The sequence below is a fragment of the Oryx dammah genome, unplaced genomic scaffold (genome assembly GCF_014754425.2).
Source record: "Oryx dammah isolate SB20612 unplaced genomic scaffold, SCBI_Odam_1.1 HiC_scaffold_26, whole genome shotgun sequence".
Lineage (NCBI taxonomy): Eukaryota > Metazoa > Chordata > Mammalia > Artiodactyla > Bovidae > Oryx > Oryx dammah.
The window spans coordinates 90,705,127-90,731,218 of record NW_024070210.1 but is presented as its reverse complement, the minus strand read 5'-3'; the positions used below and the strand labels follow the sequence as shown (position 1 = coordinate 90,731,218).

General features: G+C 39.7%; 1 protein-coding gene across 1 annotated transcript in view; it reads right to left on the bottom strand.

Moving 5' to 3' along the window:
• Nucleotides 1–26,092, bottom strand: part of DMGDH (dimethylglycine dehydrogenase) — an 82,513-nt gene that overhangs the window by 2,028 nt on the left and 54,393 nt on the right. The window contains exon 15 of the mRNA XM_040225903.1: nucleotides 4,720–4,854. Within this exon, the coding sequence (XP_040081837.1) occupies nucleotides 4,720–4,854 (135 nt within the window). The remainder of the gene's footprint in view (nucleotides 1–4,719; nucleotides 4,855–26,092) is intronic.

The window sequence follows — 26,092 nt, the reverse complement described above, 5'->3', positions numbered from 1 at the left end:
TCTTCTTTAGCTCTAGATGCAAGAAAAAGAGTCAAATGCCAAAAAAATTACAATACAGATTTAAATGCCACATATCTTAAAAGTAAGAAAACAAAAGCAAAATATGATATACAGCCCAACTCAAAAGGGCTTCTCCTGGCTACACAATGTTGCACTAATCCTTACAGCCTCACTGCCTAGCACAGTGGTTGTGTATAGCTGGTGCTTGAAAACATCCATGAGCCGGAAGCAGCCTGGTGATGTTTTAGCTGCCTCAGCAAAGGGCCCACAACAGGCAACAGTCATGTCACAGCATTTCTAGTCTTTTAGATGCTTACACATTTATGACATTAAATACAGGCTCCTATCTCTGCAGCCCCAGTTTTTAATTATCTCATTGAAACCCCAAATCAGAAGCTCTCCATATAATTTCTGAACTTATTATGGTGATTTATAAAGCGAATGCATTCATTAGTAAAAGCTTCTCTCTGGTAGATTATTAGCTGCTAAGGTACTTCTGAAATAACACACATGTTTCAAAATGGTTTTTCTACTCTAGATCAGAGTTCCATGATACAAAGCTGGGATTTGCGTCAAGGTAGCTGGATTTCTAACCATTGCTTTTTGAAAGATACTGATAACTTGGTTTCACTTCCAAATCTCTAAAACAGATCTGTGTTTGGAACTCTGGAAAAGTTAACCTGATTTTCTTGGGCATCTTAAGAAAACAGGAAGAATCCTAAGTGAATCTCTTGGTCGAATTCCCTAACTCACTGGATCAAAAACCCACAATCCCTCTTCAGAGATTGCATGCCCTATTTCCTCAGGTCTCCCTATCTCTTAAAATCCAGCAGTAATTCATCTGGCAGTTATTTCTGCATTAGTAACTTAAATAGCATGTTTATTTTGTGAATGCTATTCTTAAAATATGTATTGAATGTGTCACCTTCTGTTTGATTACTTTTATTTCTCCCTTAATTTCTCTCTAATCCAGGAATTGGTACCTCAGAGTATTTTAGAACTCCGGTCTTTCCTTTGATCTTATTACTATGTCTCCAGGGAAAGGTTTTCCCTAGCATAAATTTTATATCATTCTACTTTAACATTTTCCAAATTCAATTAAATTCATTGCTTCGTTTTGCTCAGTGAATCATGAGAACAACTTGTCTTCACCCTCTGCCTAATAGAGTCTCATATTCTTTGTGAACTCAAATGTCGGCCTTCTTTTTACCAATGTAAACAAGCTTCATTTATTTTTAGCCTTGTCTCATTCTTTTCTTAATTATTAGACTTAAAGATGCCTGTAACAGACATAGAGAAGAGAACATGGTAAATAGTCTTTGAAAGAGGGAACATAATTTAAACTGGATATTATATTTATTTGGCTATCCCTGTGTGTTTTAGTTTATTAATAATGAAAAAGAAGACTTTCTAAACTTTCCCAACTTCCTTATCAAAAAGTTTTTCTTCAAAACTTACTTCCCAGCAAAGCTGTTTTTAAAAATAAATAAATAATTAAAACCCTTCTCATGCATACTCTTGGAGAAGGAAATGGCAACCCACTCCAGTGTTCTTGCCTGGAGAATCCCAGGGACAGAGGAGCCTGGTGGGCTACCGTCTACGGGGTCGCACAGAGTCAGACACAACTGAAGTGACTTAGCAGCAGCAGCAGCAGCATGCATACTCTTATGCCTTGATTTTTAAAAATGAAACCTTACTTAAAATCATAATCTATTCCTGTAGCACTGCCATCTCCCAGTGAGACTTAACATTTCCCCAAAGTACTTATCACCCTCTGCCGTGCTATTTATTTATTTAATGTTCATTGTCTGTCTCTCCCCTCCCTGGAATATAAGCTCCACGGGGGCAGTGACTGTCTGATTTGCTCACTGCTGCATCCTTGGTACCTAGAATATTGCTGTCACTTAGTAGACATTCAGATTTGTTGAACAAACAAATTAATGATATTTGCAATGCTAGCAATCAATCCTATTGCTAGCATTGCAAATATCTACCTGCAAGAATATAATATCAAATACCAAAGGTAGTATAAGTCCATATAAAGTCAGGAAATAAAAATCAAAAAAAGATTTCATATCATTCTAGAGTATAAAGTAGGTCAAAGAGGGTCACCCCCATGATAAAACGATTTAAGCATCAAACAGCAGACACGTTGATATCAGGAAATTTAAGAGAAGTATTTAAAAAATATTTTTGCAAAGACTTTTTGAATTTGCTACAATATTGCTTCTGTTTTATGTCTTGCTTTTTTGGCCACGTAGCACATGGGATCTTAGCTCTCTGACCAGGGATCGAACCCACAACCCTTGCCTTGGGAGGCAATGTCTTAACCACCAGGAAAGTCCCTAGTTTCAGATTTGCCCAAGATTTCCACCACCAGGGGAGTCCCTGAGAAATATTATTAATAACTTAAATTGCAATTAGATTGGCAGCTCTATAAACAGATGGCATGTAATGGAAAGATGAAAAATATAACAAGATAATTTGGTGCACAGAGAGGGCAAAGGAAATAAAATTTTAAAATAGAACTTGGGTTTCCAGGTTTTTCTTTTTTTTCCCCAGATTTGTTGGGCTATCATTGACATATAACATTGTATAAGTTTAAGGTACAGGATTCCAGTTTTTTTAACTTGGGTATGGTCATATTTAAGACGACTAGAAATCTGTCAGTGGATCATGGTCAGTGGTGGGGTTGCATACAGAATGTTACAACATAATCGGTCCTTCATTCCATGGCCAAGAGAAACAGCCAGAAGAAGGATGGGTGTGGACCATATCAGAAGACCAAGAAAGTTGAATGAGAATAGAGTGAAAAACGTAGAACAAATTCAAAGATGAGGTGGGGGATGAAATATAGTGACAAGGGAAAAATTAATTAGAGGCAGAAAGAACTTGAGACATTATCACACTCAGTGGCTTCATTTTACAGATAAGAACACCGAGACACAGAGAGGCTCATGCAGTTAGCTAATGGCAGAGGGATTTTAAGTGGAAATCATGGGCAAATCTGAAACCAGAAAAAGAACATATTAAGAAAAGAGGACTGAACCAGGGATCTAGAACAGAAAGAGGAAGTGGAGACTGTGAGTTAAGAGTAACTATGGTACAAATAGAAGAGCAAACTCAACACAGTTAAGGCAGAGGCATTTGAGAAAAAGCTCCAGATCTGAGAAAAGATCTATTGGTTTCATAGTATTGACTATGACATCCATCTGTTACTGAGATGTGCAGGAACTGTGGGTATACAACGAAGTGCTTAGGAGAATACAGGGGCCATCAGAGACAGAGAAGGGAGAAAATGGGGGAATTCAACATGGCTTAGATGAGAGCATAAGCAATTTTAAGGCCAACTGTACCTGGGTCAGAAATCACCTCTGCCAGCCACATGTCATAGTGTGTGACCTCAAGCAAGCTGTTTAATCTCTCTGAATCCCAAAGCCTCATCTTTAAATGGGAACAATCATACATATCTGAGAGGGTAGTTATAAAAGTAAGTGGAATAACATGAAAAATATCCAGCACAAGTAGGAAATCTGTACATGTTAGCTTCATGTCAAAGTGACCCCTTAGCCCAGATGCCATTTCTTCAGTAAACTGAAAGCTAAGATTTGGTCCCACTGGCTCTCCCCGCTACCAGTGCTTTTTGTCACTGAACTGATGGGAAAATGGAAACAAATATTAAGTAGGCTTTAGCACAGAATCTCTGAATCTGTGAGTGTTGGCCGAGCAGACCCTGCTCAATACAGAGCATCTATTAGATAAGTTTTAAAGGCCCTTTGGTTGCCACATTGTCTCTGCCTGATAACCCCTGTCTGGCTGTTGTTTTTTTTTTTTGTTGTTGTTGTTTGTTGTTTAGTCACTAAGACATGTCCAACTCATTGCGAACCCATGGACTGTAGCCCACCAGGCTCCTCCATCCGTTGGGATTTCCCAGACAAGAATACTGGAGTGGGTTGCTATTTCCTTCTCCAGGGGATCTTCCTGACCCCAGGATCAAACCCCATCTTCTACATTGCAGCCAGATTCTTTACACTGTCTGGCAACACCAGGTAAAACACAGCAAAATGCTGAGCCAAAGTGGGTTTTATAACTAGTCATAAAAGAGGAAGGAAGTGAAGTTCTGTTGACAAGTTATCTAACTCTAGCTTTACCAAGAGACAGAATGAAATGTAGCATCCCAAAGGGAGAAGAAGGTGATCTAACTCCTCCTGAAGAACTGAAAGATTTCCATTTTACTTTCTAAGGTTCTACGCTCCCTTGTCATAAAAATTTTCATCTGAATTTTTTTTTTCTGTTAATGTGCTGAGGTCAGAATTGCCTCCTTCTGAAAGATCCCAGAGAAGCTAAGTCAGAACACCAAGTTCTTTATAAAATCTTACTCTTGTATTCACTGATACGGATGTGGCGAGTCAATAGGTCATTTCACCTCCTAACCTTCTAAATGGTACCTTCCTCACTGACCAGTGTATTCAAGTCTTGCAGTTTATTGTCTTTCATTAAAACATATAGAACATGATGTTTTCCAAAATGGGCAACATTTCACATTTTCCTTTCAGTTAAGTAATCTCTGTCTCTTGACTGTCAGTTCTGAATCCAAAAGAGTGTCATCTCAACAACAGATAAATACCTAGCAAAAAAACTGTAAACAGAAACACAGACAAGGAGTTTCTGGGGCAGAAGAACTGCAGTGGCCCCTCACTATGGGGCTTCAGCACTCACCTTGCCATCATACCAGATGCTTTCATTTCCCTCCGGATCGACATCGTCTGTTGCCAAGGTGAGGCAGACCAGTCTCCGTTTCAGCCCCTTGGCTTTAATCTGTTTCAGTGCCTGCTTTCCTATGAAGTCTGCTGGCTGCAGGAATCCAAGATAATGATGATGAATGAATGCTCAGACACTGTGACAAGGTTAGAGATGCAAGCATTTAAATTTGTCTTTGCTATTTTCTCGCCAATTACACATTAAATAAAAACACAGATTGGATCAAACGTCTAGACAAATATTTCTTAGTCCTCGGATGACAGCATCAGCCATGTATTGCTTGAGAATAGGTGAGACTTAAGGGTAATAACATCTGATAATTGTACCAGAACTACCTAGGCAGAAACACACGAGGCCTGATATTGTGATGGTGGGTTATGAAAGGTCCTTTGCACCTGATGATTCTGGACAGTGGGACTGGTGGGCAGTGCGCAAGGTGTGGCTCAATTTCTACCCAAAATAAGCCTTTCCTAAGAGGGAAATACACTTTTTTGAAATATGCTGCTAAAGCAACTCCAAAATGCCTACTTTCCCCTTCTTCAGAATAAGGGTTCCTGGAATGTATTAACTCACTGGGTTGCATTGTCAGTTCACGCAGGAAACATATTGAGCTCGTACTGTGAGAGGATCACACTGAGCCCTGGGTGGGCTACAAAATTAGTCAGATACAGACATTCTGATTAAAGAGCTTATTCTCCAATGCTGCGCTTTTCAACCTCCCCCCGCCTCCTTTCCCACAACACATGACAGATGACACTCATTCCTAGTGCAGTCCCCTGGGCACACTCAGGGCTCTTCCCAATGCAGTGCAAGCGAGTGAGAGTGACAGTGTTATAGGGACGACCTTGAGTCCACTCTCATGCACTAAGAAACGCAGGAATCATGCAAACTTCAGGAGTTTCGTGTTTATTAGTAACCAACCATACAAACAGGTGAGCCATGACACCTCAGCGGAGACACATAGCTAGTAAAGGAGCCACAGCTCTATGCAACAAGAATGCCAAGGACACGGGACAGACATGAGAAACTAGTCAGAGGCTAAGAGCACTGAGAGTACAGAGGGAGAAGGCTCACCCAGGTGAGGCGCTGGGGTAAGGCTTCGACACATAAGTGTCCATCTCTTATCTTAAGGGGGAAAAGAATGTGTGATATTCAAGTCACATCTCTGACAACTTAGATTGATAATGTGGAAGACAAAATTCTCAAAACAGTTCTCCTAGACTAACTACTCTCTGAAAGAAAAGGAAGGAAACAATAATTTTTATTTCTTTACTGGTCAAAGAAGAAAGGAAATGCTCTTTCATGCCAAACAGGTCCTCCGCTACCAACATTTGGGATTTATGCAGCTCTTTCTGCACACAATCATTTAGGCTTGGGTGTAATAAGCCCTTCACCTCTCAGTTTCTTTTGTGCCCCAGCTGGTAAAGAATCCTGCAGTGCAGGGGACGTGGGTTCGATCCCTGGGTTGGGAAGATCCCCTGGAGAAGGGAAAGGCTACCAGGATTCTGATCTGGAGAATTCCATGCACTGCATAGTCCATGGGGTCACAAAGAGCAATTTTCACTTTTGCTTCACCTCTCAGTGAAGCAGCAGGGGAGGTCCTCACACCCCCTCTGCCTGAGAGCCTCCCAACTCACTCCTTTACTGACTCAGAACTTCTTAGGCAAGCCCACAATGCAGTATGATTTCTACGGATATTTCAGCTTTACATTGCTGACTACACAAGAAGCTAAAGAAAGCTTCCACTGGCCAAGATTAAAAGAATTATAAAACTGAAGTCCAATTCTTTCCCTTCCACTGTAATCCAGATAGTGAGGACCAACTACAAGCTTTATTATTAAACCAGATAAAAATTCAAAGAAGACTAGAATCCATGTTATTTAAGTTGGGACAACTGGGGTTAAACAAAGCAACAAACACAGGAAGAGTTTGTTCATCTGAATTCTATGTAGGATAAATTCAGGATAACATAAATCAAAACAATCCAAGTTCATTATAGTTAGAATGTTTGTCTAAATACAGAAAGAATTCTACAACAGGGTTTATTTTTTAATTTTTGTTATTTTTTTAAAAAGAAGACTTGCTATCGTGGATATATGATGACAAGGAGTGCTTTTCAGAGTTACTGTCTATATAGGAAGTGAATGATTGCAATGAAAAGAGGTCACACACTTTCTTGTATGGAAAAGCACACAATGCTGAGTGGCTATGCACTCAGTGTAATTTTGGAGCTCTGGGAAACCCTGAATAGAGTCCTCACCTTCTGTTATGCATCTGAATCTTTGCTGTTATGAGATTCACTTAGATCTTGAAGGTCTGAGGTTCTCCTGAGTCCCTATTGAAGAATTTTCTTTTAACTGTTTACTCAACTGTTGTCATGCCCCTGCTGTGTATCAGATACTAGCCACAGGGTATTCAGAGCTAAAACCACAGGGTCTTGCAGCCTCTGGGAGGTCCCGCAGGAGATATGACCTCTTCCCCTCCACATTACAACATGCTCAGTGCTGAAATTATTTCATCTGCTTAGTGTTTTAACTTAGCAAAAAAAAAGAATAGTTTGAGATTACTGGAAACGTGGTAAAATATGACATGTACAAATAAGTTATACCAATTTGAAATGTGATCCAATGTTACTTCTGTTTGTTCTATGAGTGTTAAAATCACAGTGTTTTGAAAATTCAAAACAAAACAAAATGTCTAATGCATGTCTAAGGCCCACAGACAGGTGCTATGATAGAGGCACGTACAGCGGGAGCTCAAGGAGTATGATTAGCTCTTTCTGGGATAGGAGAGGGGGGCTGGGGCACCCTTCTGTCAGCTACAGTTTTGTAAAGGGTTTGAAAGATGGGGCTTCCTGATAACTGCCGTCTGAATAACCTTCTCCAAAAGCCCTTGTACTTATAAGTCGACCTTCCCAACATTCATAGAGGTGGATTTGGGGTCTAAAAGAAGTTGAGTTAACCTAGACAAAGACAGTGAACCAAGATCTCAGGAGTCCAAACCCCATTCTCTTCATCTACTTTGAGCTGCCTTCACTGAGCTGTTTAAGCCAGTATCTGCCACATCTTCAGCGGAGCTGTGGTGAAAGCTGCCCATGACCACAATTTCCAAGAAGAGGGACTTGAGGGGGTGCTGGCGGGAGGGGGAATAAGGTGTGCTGGAAGGGGAGCCCAGCTCCACCAAATTCACAATTTACGCTAAGTCTAAGCAGGAGAAGGAAGCGGCAACCCACTCCAGTATTCTTGTCTAGGAAATCCCATGGACAGAGTCTGAGCCTGGTGGGCTACAGACCATGGGGACACAAAGAGTTGGATACAATTTAGCAACTGAACACTCGCAAGCAGGAAGGTAAGGGATCCATTAATCACAGGAAACAGGAAAGCGGGGAACCCCAGAAAACTTCCTTTAAAAGAGAAAAATTAAAGTAACAAATTCATATAGATAAGTAATATTAATATTTATAATTTATTAGGCATTTGCTCTGTGCCAGACACTATGCCTAGGGCTTTACAATCATGAGCTCATTTAATCCTCACAAGGTTTCTATAAGACCGATGATTTTATGCCCAGCTTATGAAGAGAAGGCCTAGAAAACTTAAGTAAGGGTCTTTCACAAGACTCAGCTTTAGATTTTGTCCATATGAATTTTTTAAATGACTGTGCCTAGAGTCTATCATTGGCCTGCATAGCTAAAAAATGTTTCTTTTAACTTATTTAGAAAGAAATATATGATATCACATATATGTTGAATCTAAAAAATGATACAAATGAAATTATTTACAAAACAGAAAGAGACTCACAGACTTAGAAAACAAATGTATGGTTACCAAAGGGGAAAGGCGGAGGGATAAATTAGGAATTTGGGAATAACATATATACATTACTACGTATAAAATAGATAACCAACAAGGACCTATTTATAGCACAGGAAATTCTACTCAATATTCTGTAATAACCTATATGAGAAAAGATCTGAAAAAAAATGCATAACTGAATCATTTTGCTGTACACCTGAAACCAGCAAAATGATGAATTATATTTCAATACAAAATAAATCAATTAATTAAAAATATTATTTCTAGGTATCCTGAACCTATTTTGAATGACATTCACTACACAGTAATATTTTTTACTATATGAAAGAATTTGAAAATGTCCTGGAAGTTAATATTTAATGAAATTTAACCTCTATGCCTATATATCCCTGAATTAAGAAATGATCTTGTCAGCAATATCGTCCCCAGATGAATGAAAACTAATACTCAAACAATAAAAATGTAAGGAACACATACTTAAAAAACACAGATAAGAGATAATACTTGTCCTGTGAGACACTTGTTGCTTCCTAAGCTAACATGTGAAAGTGAAAGTCACTCAGTCAAGTCCAACTTTTTGGGACCCCAAGGACTATACAGTCCATGGGATTTTCCAGGCTGAAATACTGGAGTGGGTAGCTCTTCCCTTCTCCAGGGCATCTTCCCAACCCAGGGATCGAACTCAGGTTTCCCACATTGCAGGCGGATTCTTTATCAGCTGAGCCACAAGGGAAGCCCAAGAATACTGGAGTGGGTAGCCTATCCTTTCTCCAGGGGATCTTACCAACCCAAGAATCAAACTGGTGTCTCCTGAATTGCAAGTAGATTCTTTACCAACTGAGTTATCAGGGAAGCCATAGCAAGGAGAGATAAGAAAGCCTTCCTCAGTGATCAATGCAAAGAAATAGAGGGAAACAACAGAATGGGAAAGACTAGAGATCTCTTCAAGAAAATTAGAGATGCCAAGAGAACATTTCATGCAAAGATGGGCTCAATAAAGGATAGAAATGGTATGGACCTAACAGAAGCAGAAGATATTAAGAAGAGGTAGCAAGAATACACAGAAGAACTATACAAAAAAGATCTTCATGACCCAGATAACCACAATGGTATGATCACTCACCTAGAGCCATACATTCTGGAATGTGAAGTCAAGTGGGCCTTAAGAAGCATCACTACGAACAAAGCTAGTGGAGGTGATGGAATTCCAGTTGAGCTATTTCTAATCCTGAAAGATGATGCTGTGAAAGTGCTGCACTCAATATGCCAGCAAATTTGAAAAACTCAGCAGTGGCCACAGGACTGGAAAAGGTCAGTTTTCATTCCAGTCCCAAAGAAGGGCAATGCCAAAGAATGTTCAAACTAATGCACAATTGCATTCATCTCACACACTAGTAAAGTAATGCTCAAAATTCTCCAAGCCAGGCTTCAACAGGACGTGAACCATGAACTTCCAGATGTTCAAGCTGGTTTTAGAAAAGGCAGAGGAACCAGAGATCAAATTGCCAACATCCATTGGATCATAGAAAAAGCAAGAGAGTTCCAGAAAAACATCTACTTCTGCTTTATTGACTACACCAAAGCCTTTGACTGTGTGGATCAAAACAATCTGTGGAAAATTCTTCAAGAGATGGGAATACCAGACCACCTTACCTGTCTCCCGAGAAATCTGTGTGTGGGTCAAAAAGCAACTGTTAGAACTGGACAGGGAACAAACAACTAGTTTCAAATTGGGGAAAGAGTACGTCAAGGATGCATATTGTCACCCTGCTTATTTAACTTATATGCAGAGTACATCATCTGAAATGCCAGACTGAATGAAGCACAAGCTGGAATCAAGATTGCTGGGAGAAATACCAATAACCTCAGATACGAAAATGACACCACCCTTATGGCAGAAAATGAAGAAGAACTAAAGAGCCTCTTGATGAAAGTGAAAGAGGAGAGTGAAAAAGTTGGCTTAAAACTCAACATTCAGAAAACTAAGATCATGGCATCCAATCTCATCACTTCATGGCAAATAGATGGGGAAACAATGGAAACAATGGCAGACTTTATTTTTGAGGGCTCCAAAATCACTGCAGATGGTGACTGCAGCCATGAAATTAAATGATGCTTGCACCATAGAAGAAAAGCTACGACCAACCTAGACAGCATATTAAAAAGCAGAGACATTACTCTGTCAACGAGGTCCATCTAGTCAAAGCTATGGTTTTTCCAGTAGTCATATATGGATTTGAGAGTTGGGCCATAAAGAAAGCTGAGCGCCAATGAACTAATGCTTTTGAACTGTGGTGCTGGAGAAGACTCTTGAGAGTCCCTTGGGCTGCAAGGAGATCAAACCAGTTAATCCTATAGGAAATCAGTTCTGAATATTCATTGGAAGGACCGATGCTGAAGTTGAAACTCCAATAATTTGGCCACCTGATGCGAAGAAGTGACTCATTGGAAAAGATCCTGATGCTGGGAAAGATTGAAGGCAGGAGGAGAAGGGGATGACAGAGGATGAGCTGGTTGGATGGCATCACTGACTCAACAGACATGAGTCTGAGTTAACACCGGGAGTTGGTGATGGACAGGGAGGCCTGGTGTGCTGCAGTCCATGGGGTGGCAAATAGTCAGACATGACTGAGCAACTGAACTGAAGCTAACCTTGGCCCTGACTTGGGAAGATTTAAAGTGGGGTGATAGCAGTCCATTCTCATTTTACTTGCCTTTCCTCCCAAGATTATAGGCTTTATTATATAGTTATTCATTACAAATGAGAGAGGAAAATGTGTCTGAAGGTAAGTGCTGGGATTAAAATTGGTATCTTCAGGATGACCTGGGAACAGAACTGTATTTCTTAATGAGTCACTACCAAACTAACTATATAAATAGCTGTTAAAGTCTTTGAGAAACATTTCTGGAGCACTGAAATTATACCTTAAAATAGTTTTGGCTTATATTGTTAATCTATTAATTTTTAAAAAGCAATAAGAGTCATTAAGGCAGTCACCTGTGATATATCCTAAATATAACATCCCCACAGATGAAAACATTAAGTGGATTTTAAATGAAATATAATTAATCATCTCTTTTTAGATTTATTAAAAACACACATATTACCAAAAAGCACATGGAAATGAAATCAATTAAACCAGTATATATAGGGTTGGGATTCTCAGAACAGCGGAGGGTTTTCACACATGTAGCTAACGTGAACTTGAAAAGAGCAGTGGAAGGAAGGTTCTGAGATGAAGTCAGGGTGGTGGGCTCCTACAGACTGGGAAAGAAACATTAAAAATCTTCTTTTGGACCTTTTCTGTTTCCTATATTTGGAGTCAAAACCCATCAGAAAATTGAAAGCAGTCATTGGTGTGATTGAACTTTTGACCCAGATCCTTTTAAAAGTTTCCAAAACCATAAGGGAGTCAGTGTAATACACTGGGTTTCAAGAAAGTCCCTTTGGAAACCAGGTATAGCACTGGTGGGGTCACACCCTGGCGTTTAGAAACATGGGGAGAGTGGCAGAGAGCCCGCTCAGCACATCTACCGCCAGTCACAGAGCAGAGACAAAAACCAGGGTAACAGACTTCCGCCACTGCCCCTTAACACATTCCTGAAAAATTCCTATTTAAAATGAGGCCAGGAATCATGCATTAAAGACAGTTCTCATGGGACTCCCTTCGAAAGCACGTGGCCATGACTAAACTAGTTTAGTTAGTTCAGTCGCTCAGTCGTATCTGACTCTTTGCGACCCCATGGACTGCAGCACACCAGGCTTCCCCGTCCATCACCAACTCCCAGAGTTCACTCAAACTCATCTCCATTGGGTGATGTCATCCAGCCATCTTATCCTCGGTTGTCGTCTTCTCCTCCTGCCCTCAATCTTTCCCAGCATCAGGGTCTTTTCAAATGAGTCAGTTCTTCACATCAGGTGGCCAAAGTATTGGAGTTTCAGCTTCAATATCAGTCCTTCTAATGAATATTCAGGACTGATTTCCTTCAGGATGGACTGGTTGGATCTCTCTGCAGTCCAAGGGACTCTCAAGAATCTTCTCCAATACCACAGATCAAAAGAATCAATTCTTCAGTGCTCAGCTTTCTTTATAGTCCAACTCTCACATCCATACATGACTACTGGAGAAACCATAGCCTTGACTAGATGGACTTTGTTGACAAAGTAATGTCTCAGCTTTTTAATATGCTGCTGCTGCTGCTGCTAAGTCACTTCAGTCGTGTCCGACTCTGTGCGACCTCATAGATAGCAGCCCAACAGGCTCCTCTGTCCCTGGGATTCTCCAGGCAAGAACACTGGAGTGGGTTGCCATTTCCTTCTCCAATGCATGAAAGTGAAAACTCAAAGTGAAGTCACTCAGTCATGTCCGACTCTTAGCGACCCCATGGACTGCAGCCTACCAGGCTCCTCCGTCCATGGGGTTCTCCAGACAAGAGTACTGGAGTGGGTTGCCATTGCCTTCTCCGTTTTAACATGCTAAGTTGGTCATAACTTTTCTTCCAAGGAGCAAGTATGTTTTAATTTCACGGTGGTCTGCAGTGATTTTGGAGCCCCCCAAAATAAAGTCTCCCATTGTTTCCCCATCTATTTGCCGTGAAGTGATGGGACCAGGTGCCATGATCTTAGTTTTCTAAATGCTGAGCTTTAAGCCAACTTTTTCACTCTCCTCTTTCAGTTTCAAGAGACTCTTTAGTTCTTCTTCACTTTTTGCCATAAGGGTGGTGTCATCTGCATATCTGAGGTTATTGATATTTCTCCCTGCAATCTTGATTCTTGCTTCTGCTTCATCCAGCCCAGCATTTCTCATGATGTACTCTGCATAGAAGTTAAATAAGCAGGGTGACAATATACAGCCTTGACGTACTCCTTTTCCAATTTGGAACCAGTCTGTTGTTCCATGTCCAGTTCTAACTGTTGCTTCCTGATCTGCATACAGATTTCTCAAGAGGCAGGTCAGGTGGTCTGGTATTCTTATCTCTCTAAGAATTTTCCAGTTTGTTGTGATCCACACAGTCAAAGGCTTTGGTGTAGTCAATAAAGCAGAAATACATGATGTTTTTCTGGAACTCTCTTGCTTTTTCGATGATCCAATGGATGTGACAATTTGATCTCTGGTTCCTCTGCTTTTTCTAAAACCAGCTTGAACACCTGGAAGTTCATGGTTCACGTCCTGTAGAAGCCTGGCTTGGAGAATTTTGAGCATTACTTTACTAGCATGTGAGATGAGTCCAATTGTGTGGTAGTTTGAGCAGTCTTTGGCATTGCCTTTCCTAGGGATTGGAATGAAACTGACCTTTTCGGTCCTGTGGCCACTGCTGAGTTTTCCAAATTTGCTGGTATATTGAGTGCAGCGCTTTCACAGCATCATCTTTCCATTTGAAAATGGAAAGCTATTCCATTGAAAATGGAGAGCTATTCCATTTGAAATAGCTCAATTGGAATTCCATCACCTCTACTATCTTTGTTTGTAGTGATGCTTCCTAAGGCCCACTTGACTTCACATTCCAGGATATCTGGCTCTAGGTGTTTATCTGAGCCATGAAGATCTTTTTTATACAGTTCTTCTGTGTATTCTTGCCACCTCTTCTTAATATCTTCTGCTTCTGTTAGGTCCCTACCATTTCTGTCCTTTATTGAGCCCATCTTTGCATGAAATATTCCCTTCGTATCTCTAATCTTCTTGAAGAGATCTCTAGGCTTTCCCATTCTATTGTTTTTCTCTATTTCTTTGCATTGATCGCTGAGGAAGGCTTTATCTCTCCTTGTTATTCTTTGGAACTTTGCATTCAAATAGGTATATCTTTCCTTTTCTCCTTTGCTTTTTCCCTTCTTTTCACAGCTATTTGTAAGGCCTCTCAGATAGCTGTTTTGCTTTTTTGCATTTCTTTTTCTTGTGGTGGTCTTGATCCCTGTCTCCTGTACAATGTCACGAACCTCCGTCCATAGTTCATCAGGCACTCTATCAGATCTAGTCCCTTAAATCTATTTCTCACTTCCACTGTATAATTGTAAGGGATTTGATTTAGGTCATACCTGAATGGTTTATGGTTTTCCCTACTTTCTTCAATTTAAGTCTGAATTTTACAATAAGGTGTTCATGATCTGAGCCAGTCAACTCCCAGTCTTTTTTTTTTTTTTTTTTGCTGACTGTATAGAGCTTCTCCATCTTTGGCTGCAAAGAATATAATCAATCTGATTTCAGTGTTGACCATCTGGTGATGTCCATGTGTAGAGTCTTCTCTTGTGTTGTTGGAAGAGGTTAGTTAATTATGACTAACCTGTGGTCCTTATAATGAACTAACTTTCTTTGGTCATCTGTCAAATACCATATGCACCTATTTTTGTCTTACAGTTAAATTAATAAAGTCACATACTGGGTTTGTTCCATTGAGGGAATGGATCTGACCAGCCCACCACCCCATCAAAACAAATTATACCATCATTCATTTCATTATTATCACACAATTAGAATCATACAGGATTTAAGCAGACATAAAACTTAGTCCAAGGTCATTTTTTATATAAGAAAATTGAGACCCAAAGTTAAGATTATTGCCCAAAGTGACAAAGTGAGTTAACACCAAACCTCAGAACCAGACTTCCCATTCTTGATTCCTTTTCCTCTTTGCAGAAGTTTATAACAGTCCATGTAAGTTTGTAATAACTACAATTTTCCTATCTCTTTATTAGCAAAATATTAAACTATGAGTGTAGCAATTCCAGTCTGTTATTATTGGCTGGAAATGAATATTCTCATATTCATACAGTTTTTTATTCTCTACTCTTGGCATATTTAAAACAAAAAATTCATCTGGCATTTTTCTAACCAAAACTGCTAAGCAATTAAGCATTCCTTCTCGAAAAACTCTGATACAACTAGAAAAAGGAATCTATTAACCAGAAGAAAGGTACAGATACATCAAAACCTGGAGAAAATAATTAAAATATGATTCATGAGCCAGGCCAATAATTAGGTTAATTAGCATCTGATCCAAACTAGATGTTTCAAAACGAAAATAGCATTCATTGTGTGTGTTTAATGACTTTTAATATATTCAATATCAAAGAAAACCATACTTTTCAGTCTTTGAGTCTTTTGATTCATAGGAAAACAGGGAAATGAGCTTGTGGCTCTGTCAGATGTACTTTTTTAAAAATTGGAGCATAGTTGATTAACAACGGTGTGTTAGCTTTAGGTGTACAACAAAGTGATTCAGAGGTACTTTCATGCTTAACTGCATTAGCAACAATTAGAATATCGAGATTTCATAATAGCTTTCATCTCTCTAGACTATAGTGAAGAACAATTGCCTATTTGATGTTTTAAGTAGAGCACTCAAGCCTAAATGCAAAGTAAATAATTTTTAAAGAAACTACAAAGAAAGCTAGAGTCTTCAAAAACTGAAAGGTTTTCTCTACAGCTGGTTTTCCATAAAAGATTTGATTAGATTCCATTCAACAAGATTGGAAGAGGCCTAACGTTTATTGAGGTATCAAATGTTCTTTGGCTCTTCTAATATTTATAACAAATTTAAAAGGTGGATGTTTTCTTCATTTTAGAGATGATAAAACTGAAGCACTTTTAGATTAGGCAACTTGTTTATTTTAGAGCCAGTTGGTGGCAGAGCCGTGGTTCAAACCTGTCAAGTACTTACTAAGACTATACAGATTATAGCACACAGTACTAGCCCTGAGGATCCTTGGCTTCTGTCCTCAGGAGCTCAGAGTCCTGCTGAGGAAGCAGCCAGTATTATTGGGTATGAAAATATAGTAGAGGTAAGTACAGGGTGCTATAGAAGGGATCCCAGAACTCCCCTGGCTTTAATTGCCACCTATATATGAATGATCCAAATCCATACTTTCAGAGCAATCTCCAAACTCATGTGCTCAGCTTCCACTGAGACTCTCCACTTGGCTGTCCCATAGTCCCCCCACATCTCACAAGTCTTTCCAACCTCTCAATCACACCCGACCTGTGTTTCCTAGTTCATTAACAATATCCTAGATCCTATTTTCCACTCCCTTCACAAACAGTCCTTCATGTGGTCTCCATCCTACCTTCTTTTTTTTTTTTTTTTAATTTATTTATTTATTTTTAATTTTTACTTTACAATTCTGTATTGGTTTTGGCATAGATTGACATGAATCCACCACAGGTGTACATGCGTTCCCAAACATGAGCCCCCCTCCCACCCCCCTCCCCACAACATCTCTCTGGGTCATCCCCACGTGTCAGCCCCAAGCGTGTCATATCCTGCATCAGACATAGACTGGCATTTCGATTCTTACATGATAGTATACATGTTTCAATGCCATTCTCCCAAATCATCACACCCTCTCCCTCTCCCTCTGAGTCCAAAAGTTCGCTATACACATCTGTGTCTTTTTTGCTGTCCTGCACACAGGGTCATCATTGCCATCTTCCTAAATTCCATATATATGTGTTAGTATACTGTATTGGTGTTTTTCTTTCTGGCTCACTTCACTCTGTATAATCGGCTCCAGTTTCATCCATCTCAGCAGAACTGATTCAAATGTATTCTTTTTAACGGCTGAGTAATATTCCATTGTGTATATGTACCACAGCTTTCTTATCCATTCATCTACTGATGGACATCTAGGTTGTTTCCATGTCCTGGCTATTATAAACAGTGCTGCAATGAACATTGGGGTACATGTGTCTCTTTCAATTCTGGTTTCCTCTGTGTGTATGCCCAACAGTGGGATTGCTGGGTCATAAGGCAGTTCTATTTGCAATTTTTTAAGGAATCTCCACACTGTTCTCCATAGTGGCTGTACTAGTTTGCATTCCCACCAACAGTGTAGGAGGGTTCCCTTCTCTCCACATCCTCTCCAGCATTTATTGCTTGCAGATTTTTGGATCGCAGACATTCTGACTGGTGTGAAGTGGTACCTCATTGTGGTTTTGATTTGCATTTCTCTAATAATGAGTGATGTTGAGCATCTTTTCATGTGTTTGTTGGCCATCCGTATGTCTTCTTTGGAGAAATGTCTATTTAGTTCTTGGGCCCATTTTTTGATTGGGTCGTTTATTTTTCTGGAATTGAGCTGCAGGAGTTGCTTGTATATTTTTGAGATTAGTTGTTTGTCAGTTGCTTCATTTGCTATTATTTTCTCCCATTCGGAAGGCTGTCTTTTCACTTTGCTTATGTTTTCCTTTGTTGTGCAGAAGCTTTTAATTTTAATTAGATCCCATTTGTTTATTTTTGCTTTTATTTCCAGAATTTTGGGAGGTGGATCATAGAGGATCCTGCTGTGGTTTATGTCGGAGAGTGTTTTGCCTATGTTCTCCTCTAAGAGTTTTATAGTTTCTGGTCTTACATTTAGATCTTTAATCCATTTTGAGTTTATCTTTGTGTGCGGTGTTAGAAAGTGATCTAGTTTCATTCTTTTACAAGTGGTTGACCAGTTTTCCCAGCACCACTTGTTAAAGAGATTGTCTTTACTCCATTGTATATTCTTGCCTCCTTTGTCAAAGATAAGGTGTCCATATGTATGTGGATTTATCTCTGGGCTTTCTATTTTGTTCCATTGATCAATATGTCTGTCTTTGTGCCAATACCATACTGTCTTGATTACTGTGGCTTTGTAGTAGAGCCTGAAGTCAGGCAAATTGATTCCTCCAGTTCCATTCTTCTTTCTCAAGATTGCTTTGGCTATTCGTGGTTTTTTGTATTTCCATACAAATCTTGAAATTATTTGTTCTAGTTCTGCGAAAAATATCGCCGGTATCTTGATAGGGATTGCATTGAATTTGTAAATTGCTTTGGGTAATATACTCATTTTCACTATATTGATTCTTCCGATCCATGAGCATGGTATATTTCTCCATCTATTAGTGTCCTCTTTGATTTCTTTCATCAGTGTTTTATAGTTTTCTGTATATAGGTCTTTAGTTTCTTTAGGTAGATATATTCCTAAGTATTTTATTCTTTTTGTTGCAATGGTGAATGGAATTGTTTCCTTAATTTCTTCTTCTACTTTCTCATTATTAGTGTATAGGAATGCAAGGGATTTCTGTGTGTTGATTTTATATCCTGCAACTTTACTATATTCATTAATTAGCTCTAGTAATTTTCTGGTAGAGTCTTTAGTGTTTTCTATGTAGAGGATCATGTCATCTGCAAACAGTGAGAGTTTTACTTCTTCTTTTCCAATTTGGATTCCTTTTATTTCTTTTTCTGCTCTGATTGCTGTGGCTAAAACTTCCAGAACTATGTTGAATAGTAGTGGTGAAAGTGGACACCCTTGTCTTGTTCCTGACTTAAGGGGAAATGCTTTCAATTTTTCACCATTGAGGATAATGTTTGCTGTGGGTTTGTCATATATAGCTTTTATTATATTGAGGTATGTTCCTTCTATTCCTGCTTTCTGGAGAGTTTTTATCATAAATGGATGTTGAATTTTGTCAAAGGCCTTCTCTGCATCTATTGAGATAATCATATGGTTTTTATTTTTCAATTTGTTAATGTGGTGAATTACATTGATTGATTTGCGGATGTTGAAGAATCCTTGCATCCCTGGGATAAAGCCCACTTGGTCATGGTGTACGATCTTTTTAATGTGTTGTTGGATTCTGATTGCTAGAATTTTGTTGAGGATTTTTGCATCTATGTTCATCAGTGATATTGGCCTGTAGTTTTCCTTTTTTGTAGTATCTTTGTCAGGTTTTGGTATTAGGGTGATGGTGGCCTCATAGAATGAGTTTGGAAGTTTCCCTTCCTCTGCAATTTTCTGGAAGAGTTTGAGTAGGATAGGTGTTAACTCTTCTCGAAATTTTTGGTAGAATTCAGCTGTGAAGCCGTCTGGACCTGGGCTTTTGTTTGCTGGAAGATTTCTGATTACAGTTTCAATTTCCGTGCTTGTGATGGGTCTGTTAAGATTGTCTATTTCTTCCTGGTTTAGTTTTGGAAAATTGTATTTTTCTAAGAATTTGTCCATTTCTTCCAGGTTGTCCATTTTATTGGCATATAATTGCTGATAGTAGTCTCTTATGATCCTTTGTATTTCTGTGTTGTCTGTTGTGATCTCTCCATTTTCATTTCTAATTTTATTGATTTGATTTTTCTCTCTTTGCTTCTTGATGAGTCTGGCTAATGGTCTGTCAATTTTATTTATCCTTTCAAAGAACCAGCTTTTGGCTTTGTTGATTTTTGCTATGGTCTCTTTTGTTTCTTTTGCATTTATTTCTGCCCTAATTTTTAAGATTTCTTTCCTTCTGCTAACTCTGGGGTTCTCTAATTCTTCCTTTTCTAGTTGCTTTAGGTGTAGAGTTAGGTTATTTATTTGACTTTTTTCTTGTTTCTTGAGGTATGCCTGTATTGCTATGAACTTTCCTCTTAGCACTGCTTTTATAGTGTCCCACAGGTTTTGGATTGTTGTGTTTTCATTTTCATTAGTTTCTATGCATATTTTGATTTCTTTTTTGATTTCTTCCGTGATTTGTTGGTTATTCAGAAGCGTGTTGTTCAGCCTCCATATGTTGGAATTTTTAATAGGTTTCCTCCTGTAATTGAGATCTAATCTTAGTGCATTATGGTCAGAAAAGATGCTTGGAATGATTTCGATTTTTTTGAATTTATCAAGGTTATATTTATGGCCCAGGATGTGATCTATCCTTGAGAAGGTTCCATGAGCACTTGAGAAAAAGGTGAAATTCATTGCTTTGGGGTGAAATGTCCTATAGATATCAATTAGGTCTAACTGGTCTAATGTATCATTTAAAGTTTGCGTTTCTTTGTTAATTTTCTGTTTAGTTGATCTGTCCATATGTGTGAGTGGGGTATTAAAGTCTCCCACTATTATTGTGTTGTTGTTAATTTCCTCTTTCATACTTGTTAGCATTTGTCCTACATATTGCGGTGCTCCTATATTGGGTGCATATATATTTATAATTGTTATATCTTCTTCTTGGATTGATCCTTTGATCATTATGTAGTGGCCTTCTTTGTCTCTTTTCACAGCCTTTGTTTTAAAGTCTATTTTATCGGATATGAGTATTGCCACTCCTGCTTTCTTTTGGTCTCTATTTGCATGGAATATCTTTTTCCAACCCTTCACTTTCAGTCTGTATGTGTCCCTTGTTTTGAGGTGGGTCTCTTGTAAGCAGCATATAGAGGGTTCTTGTTTTTGTATCCAATCGGCCAGTCTTTGCCTTTTGGTTGGGGCATTCAATCCATTTACGTTTAAGGTAATTATTGATAAGTATGATCCCGTTGCCATTTGTTTTATTATTTTGGGTTCGGGTTTATACTCCCTTTTTGTGTTTCCTGTCTAGAGAGTATCCTTTAGAATTTGTTGGAGAGCTGGTTTGGTGGTGCTGAATTCTCTCAGCTTTTGCTTGTCTGTAAAGCTTTTGATTTCTCCTTCGTATTTGAATGAGATCCTTGCTGGGTATAGTAATCTGGGCTGTAGGTTATTTTCTTTCATCACTTTAAGTATGTCTTGCCATTCCCTCCTGGCCTGAAGAGTTTCTATTGAGAGATCAGCTGTTATCCTTATGGGAATCCCCTTGTGTGTTATTTGTTGTTTTTCCCTTGCTGCTTTTAATAATTGTTCTTTGTGTTTGATCTTTGTTAATTTGATTAATATGTGTCTTGGGGTGTTTCGCCTTGGGTTTATCCTATTTGGGACTCTCTGGGTTTCTTGGACTTGGGTGATTATTTCCTTCCCCATTTTAGGGAAGTTTTCAACTATTATCTCCTCAAGGATTTTCTCATGGTCTTTCTTTTTGTCTTCTTCTTCTGGGACTCCTATAATTCGAATGTTGGAGCGTTTCATATTGTCCTGGAGGTCTCTGAGATTGTCCTCATTTCTTTTAATTCGTTTTTCTTTTTTCCTCTCTGATTCATTTATTTCTACCATTCTGTCTTCTATTTCACTAATCCTATCTTCTGCCTCCGTTATTCTATTATTTGTTGCCTCCAGAGTGTTTCTGATCTCATTTATTGCATTATTCATTGTATATTGACTCTTTTTTATTTCTTCTAGGTCCTTGTTGAACATTTCTTGCATCTTCTCAATCCTTGTCTCTAGGGTATTTATCTGTGATTCCATTTTGACTTCAAGGTTTTGGATCATTTTCACTATCAATATTCGGAATTCTTTCTCAGGTAGATTCCCTATCTCTTCCTCTTTTGTCTGGTTTGGTGGGCATTTCTCCTGCTCCTTTACCTGTTGGGTATTCCTCTGTCTCTTCATCTTGGTTATATTGCTGCGTTTGGAATGGCCTTTTTATATTCTGGTAATTTGTGGAGTTCTCTTTATTGTGGAGCTTCCTCACTGTGGGTGGGGTTGTATCAGTGGCTTGTCCAGGTTTCCTGGTTAGGGAAGCTTGTGTTGGAGGTCTGGTGGGTGGAGCTGGGTTTCTTCTCTCTGGAGTGCAGTGGAGTGACCAGTAATGGGTTATGAGATGTCTAAAGTTTTGGAGTAACTTTGAACTGCCTGTATATTGAAGCTCAGGGGTGTGTTCCTGTGTTGCTGGAGAATTTGTGTGATATGTCTTGCTCTGGAACTTGTTGGCCCTTGGGTGGAGCTTTGTTTCAGTGTAGGTTTGGAGGCATTTGATGAGCTCCTATTGCTTAATGTTCCCTGAATTCAGGAGTTCTCTGATGTTCTCAAGCTTTGGACTTAAGCCTCCTGCTTCTGGTTTTCGGTTTTATTTTTACGGTGGTCTCTAGACTTCTCCTTCTATACAGCACCAATGATATAGCATCTAGGCTAAAGATGAAAGGTTTCTCCACATTGAGGGGCACCCAGAGAGGTTCACTGGGTTACATGGAGAAGAGAAGAGGGAGGAGGTAGTTAGAGGTGACTGGGATGAGATGCGGTGAGATCAAAAGAGGAGAGAGCAAGCTAGTCAATAGTCACTTCTTTATGTGCGCTCCATAGTCTGGACCTCTCAGAGGTATTCACGGAGTTATACAGGGAAGAGGAGAGAGAGGAAGTAGACAGAGGTGGCCAGGAGGGTAAGAGAGAGGAATGAAAAGGAGAGAGACAGGTCCAGCCAGTAATCAGTTCCTTAGGTGCTCTCCACCATCTAGAACACACAGAGAATCACTGAGTTGGATATAGGAGAGATGGGGGGGGGGGGGAGAGACAGAGGCCACCTGGTGGAGAAAAAGGAGAGTCCAAAAGAAGGAGAGAGTGGTCACGCCAGTAATCTCGCTGTCAGGTAAGATTGGGTTATGAAATGTACAAGATTGACAACAAAAACCGAAAAGCAAAGATTAAAAACCTAGAGTAGAGGTTAGATTTTCAAAAATACAATGTTAAAGAGATGAAGCAGAAGGAAGAGAGAAAAAAAAGAGAAAAGATTAAAAAAAATAATAATGTTAAGAAAAAGAAATATGGAAAAAAAATAAGGAAAAAAAATATATATATAAGAAAAAAAAAAAAAAAACCAAGATTAAAAAAGAAATACCAACAACAACCACGCGAAGACTATATATGGTGTTTGCTTTAAAAAAGTAGAGTCTTTTTTTTTTTTGAAAAGTAATAGTTATAGAAATATAAAGTATTGAAATAGAAGACTTAACAGTTAAAAAAAATTTGAGAAAAAAAAGAAAAAAAAGAAAGCAAAAAAAAGCAAAAAAAAAAAAAAGGGCAAAAAAAAAAAATGATTGTAAAAATCGTGAAGATATATCTGGCCCTTCTCTGATGTTGTGGGCCGTGTTGGTCACTTCCAAGGCATTTCCCTCTGTTTAACTTCTGTTTGCTGGTCTCTTCAGGGTCTGAATTCCGTCCTGACACATGGGGGCGGTGGTGGACACTTTTTTTTTTTTTTTTTTTTAGGCTCACTAGTTCAGTCGCGCTGTGGGGAGGGGGGAATGCTGCAAACAAATAGCACTGTCGTGGGCACACAGCGTCTCAACCCCGCTGGACCTGTCTCCCCCCACGACGCACAAACCGCTCCGGCTCCACGGAGCTCAGCCAGGAACCATCCAAGGCCGGCCCCAGGCTTCGCGCACCTCCCCGGTCCAAGCCGCTCGGTTTTGGCGCCCAGGTAACCCTCAGAGGCACAAACTTGTTTGGGACTGCGCTCTGCGCCCCTCCCGGGTCTGAGCAGCTTGGGAGCTTGGCGAGCGCGGTCGCCGGGACTTGTCCCCTTCTCTGTTTCTACTGCTCAGTTTTCTGGGTGTACTGCTGGCGCTCCTTGTGAGGCGGATGGTGACTGTCCTGCATCCCCTGAAGTCTCAGCTAAGAAGCCTGCCTGCCGCTTTTTAGGTAGTCTCTCCGGGGCTGCGATTGCCCCTTTCCAGCCCTTACAGCTCTGGCTGCCTGTCCCCGGCGGGGGATGGTCTGCAGCCGGCTATTTCCGTTCAGTCCTTTGTTCTGTGCGCGGTCCTGGCGGGGTCTTATGTTCCAGCTTTTCGCGTGGTAGCTATCCCCCAGCCTGGTTTGCTCGCCCAAGTTCGATCGCTCTGGTTACGCGTGGGGCGTTTCTGCCCGCTTCTTACCGAGCACGGCAGCCCGCGCCTCCCGCGCTTCCCTGCCCTGCCCCCACTTGCTAGCGGCGGCTGCAGGCGTCTGCGCGGCTTTTCCGCTGGGGGAGTTACTGTTGGGCTTGTAATCTGTTGGTTTTAATTATTTATTCGTTTTTCCTTCCTGTTATGTTGCCCTCTGTGTTTCCAAGGCTCGCCTTAGACTCGGCAGGTAGAGTGTTTCCTTGTGTTTGGAAACCTCTCTTCTTAGAATTCCCTTCCCGGGACGGGCTTCCCTTCCCGGGACGGAGCTCCCTCCCCACCTCCTTTGTCTCTTTTCTCGTCTTTTATATTTTTTCCTACCTGTTTTTGAAGACAATGATCTGCTTTTCTGGTTGCCTGATGTCCTCTGCCTGGATTCAGAGGTTGTTTTGTGGAGTTTGCTCCGCGTTGAAATGATCTTTTGAGGAATTTGTGAGGGAGAAAGTGGTCTTCCCTTCCTATTCCTCCGCCATCTTAGGACCGCCCCTCCCTCATTGTCCATCCTACCTTCTTATTATCACTCATACCTCTTTCTTCTCCATCCTATGGCCACTGCCCTAGTTGAAGCCCTCAACATCTCTCCATTGGATTGCTTCAATTTGGGAAAATGATCTCCCACTTATCAGGGTAAATCCCTCTTAATCTGTTTTCCATCACTAAAATGTCATTCCTTGCACAAAATCCTTTAAACTCTTCTCAGTGTCTCCAGGATACACTCCAGACTCCCTAGCCTGGCAGATGAGAAACTGCATGATGAGATCCCAATACTTCTCTGGCATTATCTTCATCTGCTACATGCCAGCCATGATAGGCGTTGGGGATAGAATGGTAGAAACGTATTCTGTATTACCAGAACCTGTACTCAAGAAGGTTATATCAAAAGATCAAGAAATATGAACAAAATAGTTGCAAGCTGTAACACATCCTATAAAGAGGATGTAGCTACAAAATTTCTTTTAAAAATTATCAAATAAAACCTAATAATATAGAAATACATAATACATCATTACTACATGGATTTTATGCCAAAATTAAAATTGGGTTAAAATTTGAGAATAAATGCAATTTCATCACATAACAAAGTAAAAAAGAAAAGCCGTATGATTATCTCAATGGATCCAGAAAAAGCACTTGTCAAAATCTAATATTCCTAATTTTAAAACAAAACAAAACACAAAACTTCTAGCATGAAAAACAGAAAGGAGTCTCCTCAACCTGATAAAGAGCATCTGTGAAAATCCTACAGCTTTCTCTATGAAAAACGTACAGCAAACAGCATACTTAATGATGAAAGGCTGATGATGATGATGAATGTTTTGCATCTAAAATTGGGAAACAAGATAAGCATGTCTGCTCTTACCACTTCTATTTGTTGCAGTTTCAACCAGTAGAGGTTCTAGCTGGTACCGTAAGGTAACAAAAATAAATGAAAGGCATCCAGATTAGAAAAAAAAGACAAAGAAAAGTTTTATTTTCATACACACAATTGTAGAAAATCCAATGAAAATTTTTTTTATCACCCAGCAATCCCACTGCTGGGCATACACACCGAGGAAACCAGAATTGAAAGAGGCACATGTACCCCAATGTTCATTGCAGCACTGTTTATAATAGTCAGGACATGGAAACAACCTAGATGTCCATCAGCAGATGAATGGATAAGAAAGCTGTGGTACATATACACAATGGAGTATTACTCAGCCATTAAAAAGAACACATTTGAATCAGTTCTAATGAGATGGATGAAACTGGAGCTGATTATACAGAGTGAAGTAAGCCAGAAAGAAAAACACCAATACAGTATACTGACACATATATATGGAATTTAGAAAGATGGTAATGATAACCCTGTATGCGAGACAGCAAAAGAGACACAGATGTATAGAATGGACTTTTGGACTCTGTGGGAGAGGGAGAGGGTGGGATGATTTGGGAGAATGGCACTGAAACATGTATACTATTATGTAAGAAATGAATCGCCAATCTATGTTTGATACAGGATACAGGATGCTTGGGGCTAGTGCACACGG